The sequence below is a fragment of the Pararge aegeria genome, chromosome 15 (genome assembly GCF_905163445.1).
Source record: "Pararge aegeria chromosome 15, ilParAegt1.1, whole genome shotgun sequence".
NCBI lineage: Eukaryota > Metazoa > Arthropoda > Insecta > Lepidoptera > Nymphalidae > Pararge > Pararge aegeria.
In genome coordinates this window covers 15,892,053-15,900,426 of record NC_053194.1, presented here as the reverse complement: position 1 = coordinate 15,900,426, position 8,374 = coordinate 15,892,053, and the positions used below count along the sequence as shown (strand labels likewise).

Here is an 8,374-nt window from a genome sequence, read left to right as displayed (position 1 = left end):
TGTTAGCGGTACATTATTGTAACTAATGTGAATACATGGGAGGATTCGTTTCCGAGAGAACAATACAACAGAGCTTATAGATGGTGATAGTTCTAGACCATTATTGTATAACCAAAACTTTGAATCGTTCAATGCTAAGTTTAATAATTCACTGATATTATCTAATGATCGACCAGAAACATATAAAAGCAAATCATCCGCATATTGAAGAACATTTGCATATCTCAATACAGAAAATTCCAAATCGTAAGTATAAATGTTATACAAAATAGGGCTCAAAACCGAACCTTGTGGCAGGCCCTTCCATACAGTTCTACTAATTAATTCACTTAGGGAATGGCCTATTGAATACTTTATATATCTTTCGTATAACAATAATATATACAATAAAATTTATTAATAAGCTAGGAATATTCAGGGCTAACAGTTTACTCTTTAAAATTGAAATGTTAACATTATCATAGGCAGCATTTATATCTAGGAAGGCAGCAACCACTGATTCATTTTTGGAGAAACTGAGTATGAGGTACATTTACCTTTCCTGAAACCAAACTGTGGAAAAGCTTTGTTGTTGGCAACTTATTTTCACGATTTTTTAAAACACGCATTAGGACCATACAGATTATATCTTTGTACGAAGCGTTCTAAATTACATTAAATATTTCGCGAATTATTAACGAAATATAATGAATTTTTAATTTAAATTTAAAGATTGCAATATTTTAATAATTTTTATTCTATTGAAGGTTAGTTTTATAGTATAACATAATAATAAAATAAAAATAACCACTAAAAGAAACTTGAATGCTAAATAACCTGAACGCATCAAAACGCGGTGACGTGCGTTTATAAACTTTCTTGTTTTCATGTCAGTTTTGTGTTGTGCGTAGTTGTGGTTGAGTTTCTGATGGCTTGATTTATTTTATTACCACTTTATTTTTCTATTCCAATCTCATATTTTGGTTCGAGCTTGACCGGTAATGGCTTTACTACCGCCTGACCCGGTTTACACCATTCGTAATGTCGATAATTCCCCTGTTTACTCGTTAGCATTTAGCTTTCTTCCCGGCGGTCTCGAGAGGTTACTAGTTGGATCTAAAAATGGTTATGTTTATGCATACAACCTTCAGGTGAGATCAGTTATTCTGCGTATTATAATTTCAACCATACACATATTGCGTCGTAGTTTTTATGCGATGCTATACGGCTTCAGTAAGCCAGTTTCTCTTTGTCCACTACCCCCGTTTGGTGACCTAGAAAACAGCCTTTAAAATGTGCCACTGCGCAAACAAACCTTTTTGTTCATAGAGCACCTGTTCAAAACGTCTGTTTTTAAATATATCGCTTATTTTCTTAATAGTTCGATGAAAGCCTTTTAAGTAATACGAAACTAGTTATAAACACTCCCAGCATACTACAGAAGTTTTTTATTCCACTATAAGTGGGGTCTTTCTAATTTTTCTGCTGGTAAGTGATGAAGCAGTCTGCGAAGGTAGGGGGAACTTTTCGTTCCTTCTTTACCTTCATATATATCACTAACTAGTGATAACTGATACTCACACCAGACCAGACCAGAGAATTATCAATACCCAAGTTGCCCCTACCAATTGTAAGACAGTGTTCACTACTAAACCAAAGAGGTCATAAAATTAATAGTAAAATTACTTGTACAGATGAAGTAAGGATATAAGTCCAATAGTATAAGGATTTCTTAGGTACATCCATGATGTAAAGCCCAAATTTGGTCATGTGCCCAAATTTGGTTGTGTGCAAAACTGCTTCAATCCACCACTGGTCTTGGTGTAGAGTGGAGAATCTTATCCTTTCCCCTAGGAGAGAGGCCTGTCTCAGCCATGGAACATTATCTCAGTCCAGCTAACGTGCCTCTGGGCACTGGCTCTCATAGGTGAGGGAGATATAAATCTTTGACCCTCCATGCTATTATCATCACTGTTTCTCACAACTTAAAAATAAGTGGTGTATTCTTGTAAATAAAAATTGGGTAAATCAATTGTGTAAATGTATGTAGTGTGTCAGTGTAAAAATAACTGTTTTTTTAACTTAAATTTTTTAAACCCTATAACTTCTACATTAAATGTCCAATTGGAAAGACTAAGAGTTTTCTTCTGCTATATAAATACCCTTGATGTAAAGCTATTGTGGTCATAGTAATCTTCTCTCTCTCTTTTTGTGCCTCTCCACTACTGGAGGTTGGCCGTCAGCTCAGTGAACTTCTCGCCGTCTTGCGCCAAGCGAAAGAATGTTTCCACACTTACAATATTGGTCCATTCACGGATGTTGTGCAACCATGTCTTCTTCCTCCTTCCAACACGTTGTTTGCCCTCTACTTTGCCCATCATTATGAGCTGGAGCAGTTGGTATCGCTCATGTCTCAGAATGTGGCCCAGATATTTGACTTTACGCTTTTTAATGATAAGCAGTAACTCCCGGCTTCTGGCGACGTTGGAGTACACTCACGTTAGAACCTTTCTGTGTCCAGTCTAATGCGGAGCATTCTACGGTAGCACCAAAGGCTTCGAGACGTTTCTGAGTATCGGCTTTTAGAGTCCAAGCTTCACTACCGTATAAAAGTACCGGCCAGACATAGTAGCGGAGTAATCTTATATAAATACTAATCTTAACAACTTTTATTTCTGATGGTGGTCTAGAAAAATTTTAGAATACAAAAGCTATTTCGACTTGACTATGATGGATAGATATCTTCCCTTGCTGACTTTTTTTGGTTGGTAATAATAACCTTGTCGTAAAATCTAAATAATTGTTACTTTGTTATAGTTTAGCCTGCTTTTCCCAAAGAAATGGATAAAGTCAGTCCAGTACTTTGAAAACCTATACCTGTACCAAACAAATACGTAACAAAATCTTTCCTCTTTATAATATAAGTTTAGATAAGTTATTGATAATGTGCTATGTGTATTTAAACCTTTTTCAAAATATTTGCAAGAACAGATAATTTGAAAAAACCAGTACTATCCACTGTATCCTGATATTTTATATTAGGTTGTCAAAATCTGTCATAATATTATTTTATACTTCCAGACTAACCGGGTCCAGCAGAAAATCAAAGTTGGTCAAGCTCCCATCCTCCATCTCATTCATACAGACAGCCAAATGCTAACCCAAGAGAAGGGTGGCATTTATAAAATATTTAACCTCACCAACAAAGGCTACAAAGAAGGACACACTATCGACACAGATTATCCCGGTTTCTGCCGCTTTGACGCCAACACAAAACTCGAAACACTCTACGTACCTGACAGGGAATCCACAATATACATATACAACTTCAACGGTGAAAAAATTGGGTCTCTTAAACCTGACAATGATTTACCAAAACTCGGTGATCCGATGTGTTTAAAGTATATTGAATTTCCGAACGACAGATCCTGCTTATTGGTGGGTTATGAAGCAGGGTGGCTCCTACTGTGGGATCTCAGCACTAGTCAATACATAAGCAAGTTACAGACAAAAGAATGTCCGATGTCCGTTGATTTCCATTTAGAACAACAGAGGGGAATAGTAGGCAACACTTCAGATGTGATACAGATATTTAATATAGGGAAAAAAGATTTATCTATGACCCACAAGTTGGATATAAACATTAAGAACCCTGGTATTAATAAAGTCAACACAAGAGATGATGGCCGTGTATTTGTGTCTGGTGGGTGGGATGGACACATCCGTATATTCTCTTGGTTTTCTTTGCGACCATTAGTCGTTTTAACAGAACATAGGCAGGCAGTGCAAGAAGTTGTTTATTCAACTCAAAAAGTATCATATTGGAATGCAAATATTTTGGCAGCTGGAGGACTGGACGGTGCAATCACACTTTGGGATTTATATAACAACAAGAAATAATTCTAACAAGTATATAAAGTAATAAGCAGACAAGACAATAACCATAGCCAATTATGTTTTTTTCACTCTGGTCATATTTATATTTTGGTTTTGAATATGTATTGTTGGAAATTATTTTTATTTGATGCACAAGTGGTATCAAATTGTGCCATCCAATATGTAGGTATTGGTTTTTCTTACTGATATATTGATATTGTACTTATGTATGGTTTGTCGTCCAACCAAAGCCAAACAACTGCCAATAATTACTGCATTGTTTGACGCATGTTAAAAGTTCTCATTTTATCCCTCTGTTATACAAATGAGAAGAAAATGTTTGCCAGAATTCAAATTTTATTTCAACTTCATGATTGAAACTTTGACTATTTGTTTGACTTTATGTTATTTGCTTATGTTTAAATTTATGCAACTGAGGTTTCAAAAGGCATTTTATATTGAAATCTATGCCCATTCACCATATTAATATTTGAACCCCTTCTTGGTTGTAAAATGTGTTTAATATAAAAGTATGTATCAAAATTTAAGTACTGGATGACCTGACTACATTTACATAATTTGCATTTTACTATAGTATTGTACATTATTTATTGTACTGAAAGTAAATGGCCGAATGTAAATTATCATATGTAGTGTAAGAGGTGTCATTTGTTAATATTATTTATGTACATGAGATTTTTTTTTGGTGTATTTTATCAAACTCACTGCCTACTTACTGTATTAATATTTGAACCCAACCTGTTTTATAATTCTTTTGTCTGCATCTCATATTATGATTTCTCAGTTTTAATGTCACTTTTTATCATTACAATTTTAATTTGTGTTTGTAGCCTGGGAAAGAAATCCTTCTGAATTTTAAATTAAGTTCATATTGTTTTATGGGGTTAATCATAATAACTAAAAGGTTTGCGCGAGAGGATTTTCCAACTTGGTTTTTGTGAATGTTATTATAATGTCATATTCTTATAATGCCAATATTGCCTTTAATTGAAAAGTGCTTTAATTATTTGTGATAACATGTATGGTAAGTTGTTGACTGTTAATAAAACTAGCGATATTCTTGGGTACACATTACTCATTAATCATTATCAATTATAGATATATAGAGACGATGTACGAAAAAATTTATCGCTATATTTATTAACTGTTTGTCCAGTGATGTTATAGGTAAACAGAGGTCGATAAATGTATCTTGGCTTTTTGGCAAACCTGAATCCAGTAGCCAGAAAGATACATAAAATCTGAGCTAAATAAAGATAAAGAGTTTAATATCTATGAACACGCTAATCTTACAAACTAATTCGATTTGAATTTTTTTTAATAAGAAAGTATATATGGTTTTAATATCTCACTAATCAGGTATGTATTTTCTTTTATAGTCGGTAACAGTTAGTAATTCACTAACATAACGCACAGAGCAGGTTTTAAGCTGGACGGCATGAGGTTGCTTTTCAAACATAATCGGACTCAAGACTTGCGACCGATTGCAGGTTAGCTAATTAGCCAAGTAGGTGAGCTTTTAGTGGCAGAGCTCGTCTGGTAAAGTACTATCGCCATAATTAATTCTGCTGCAAAGCAAATTCTTGCAATGCTGTGTTACGGTATGTAGGGTTGGTTGCCGGTTACGTTTTATACAGGTACGTGAGGCTTAACACCTACGCCTCAGGTTGACGGACACAGGGCTGCACTTTGCAGGACGTGTTTCTTGCATGCCCTTCTAAGTGTTGCCTGTTTATCGTCGATGGTTTTGCATTTATCATCAGTTGGGCCATCTTGGCCCGTCAATTATTGATATTCCTTGATATATCGTTAAAAAAGCGTATAGAACTTATTCACATTTTTTCATTTATAACATCATTGGTGATTAGATCTCATATTATGTACAAATATAAGTGAAAAATGAATTTGAACTCCCATGTGGCGAAGTTTCTAGAAGCTATGAGAACATGTTGAGCGGTTTATTCTTGACTATTCCGTAAAATGATTTAAAATAGCATTTTTTTGGAGACATTAAATGCCTATAGAATAACAATTTGTTTTATTTAAAATTTGATCATATTTTTAAAACGTCTACCTGATACCACTATTCTTAAATTCTACTAGTCAGTTTCAAATCAGTTGACAAAATACACTTGAAGCATGTGTAATATCATTTTGTGTAACTTTTGAAAAGGACATTAAAATAGGAGATTCTGAATGCAGTGTTCGACTACGGATCACTAGGTAGGTACTGGGTGGCCAAAACTTGGGTATTGAGCTTTTATAACCTAAATTCTCAGTAACAGCCTGGAGAAAGGAAATCAGCTATATATGTCCACTGCGGTGGTTCAATAGGTTAAACCTGCTTTTGAGGTTATCGAAGCTGAAGTGTTTACAAATCGCCAACGCGTATTGTATAAGCGAGGGCGGTCAATGTTCTAAAGTCTACGTTTACCTAGACAACTAGCTGTTTATCGCAAATTCTCCCGGGATTTTAATAAACATCCGTTACCGGAACCGTTAGTTTTGCCATGACAAGAAATATTCTATATCCGTCTTCTAATATATCTCCATATGCGTAATGACTATAATACACCCGTATATGTATAAAAACACCTATCTTGATTCGCGGTGAGTAATCTATAATTTTATGAATGAATGAATGAATTAATATACTTTTCACTCCACAAAAAGTACATAAAAAAAAGAAAAGTATAACGAAATAACGTATACGTTATTTCGTTTTAATTATTTTAATTATTTCTTGCAAACAACCTAATAAATGACGTGGTAATAAGAGTTATTCTTGCATCACTAAAAATGTTAATCAATTTAGTATATTATTTACAGAGTCAACAAGTTTGTATACTCATTGGGAGTAACGGCGCGCAAGCGTAGTCGAGCTTGCCTACCGCAGACGTAGCGTAAAAGGGGACACTACATATAATTCCCTGTACGTCGGACGGCCAAGTTAACTCACAATGTACCTACCTACGTTTTACACATAATATGCTATCTCTATCCAAAAATTTGCGAATATCTAGTGTTAAATTCCCCGGAAACGTTGCCTGGTGCTATTCCGGGATAGAAAGAATTCATTAATTTAGCAGAATTTTGTATCTATCTGTAGTCTATCTGTTGGAATAAAACTCATGCATCATACTTTAAAATTTATTATTTGACATTGAATTATAGTGTTACTAAGTAATATCACATTTACAGCGTTTCTTAATTAAGTTACTGACACATTACAATAAGTCATATCTTACATCTAGGACTAGCAATTTGAAAGAATATTTATAATAATGAACTCTGTTCGAATAATCATGCTTTGTGATATGTTTGGATGAAGATTATATTAATAATTTAAATTTGTATTTATACATTTACAACTTCGATCAATAATGTACTAAGTATCAACGCAGTTCCAAAAATAAAATAAAAAAGTGTCTGGTTTAAAACACGACCTGATTCGATTACAGTATATGTTACATATAATATCCATGTCCCATATCAACACTGGCACCAAAATTTTACCCATATTATGCTATTTTACCCGGACACTTAGACGGTTGGCAGGCGTGTATAATTATTACTTATCGAAGATTTACAGTGTTACATTATGAGGTTATGGACTTAACGTTACTCAAAGACCTTACGAGTGGCTAAAATTGTACGGATTTGTTGGATCAAGTTTGCAGTCAATGTTTCTCCGTCCATACCGAAATTACAGACTAAAAACTTACGGTCAGTAGCCTAAGTACAAGAAGTCGATTTCACATATCACACCGTGTGTCTTCAAAGTAAAATTTACGTAATTTCACTCGTTTTAGAGTCTAGTACTTCTGATTTTTGTTTTACAAACTATCTGTCAAAAGTCGGAGCTAAAGAATAATAGACAAATTCGAGCTTTGAAACAATTAAATAAGATGTTCGAGGTTCAAGCAAATCTTGTACTAAGGCTAGTTTCTGATATTAATCGGACTGATAAAGACATTTAATTACACACTGACCTCTAATAAAAACACTAGACTGGCTGTCTTTTTATAAATGACAGCTTAAATTATGTCCCCGTTTGAAGCGCCAAATGTGACACACGAGTGTCTCTGGAACTAATAAAATAGTTTGTTTAGAACCTAATTCAAATTTTAGTTCCTTTGACACTCGTATCGTATTACAGCGCAAAAATGGCGTCTTTCGAATGGAGACGACAAAGCAGTTTCCTACAAAAATACATCGTGAAAAGGGCAAATCTACTTTTAGACTTTCCTAATTTTCAATTTAGTTTCGAGATTTATCTACAACAGAATCGGCAACACGACAAGTAAAGTCCGGCCGCGTGTGTGTCTTTGCCATTTCTAACAATAATTATTAATAAACATTTGACAAATATTGTAACAGTGCAGCAGTATGAATTGAAAACAATATTAGCTTTTTATTTAATTACCAATCGTGTTAACGCAAAAATATATAAGTTGACATAATGCTTAAATTTATTGATAAGAAATATTATGGCAAA

At 34.1% G+C, this 8,374-nt stretch overlaps 1 protein-coding gene across 1 annotated transcript; it reads left to right on the top strand.

Moving 5' to 3' along the window:
- The first annotated feature begins 886 nt into the window (after positions 1-886).
- LOC120629818 (guanine nucleotide-binding protein subunit beta-like protein 1) lies at positions 887-5,905 on the top strand. Its single transcript, XM_039898873.1, has 2 exons — positions 887-1,130; positions 3,061-5,905. The coding sequence occupies exons 1-2, from the start codon at positions 981-983 to the stop codon at positions 3,877-3,879; spliced, it is 969 nt and encodes a 322-aa protein (XP_039754807.1). The 5' UTR covers positions 887-980; the 3' UTR covers positions 3,880-5,905.
- Positions 5,906-8,374: the final 2,469 nt, after the last annotated feature.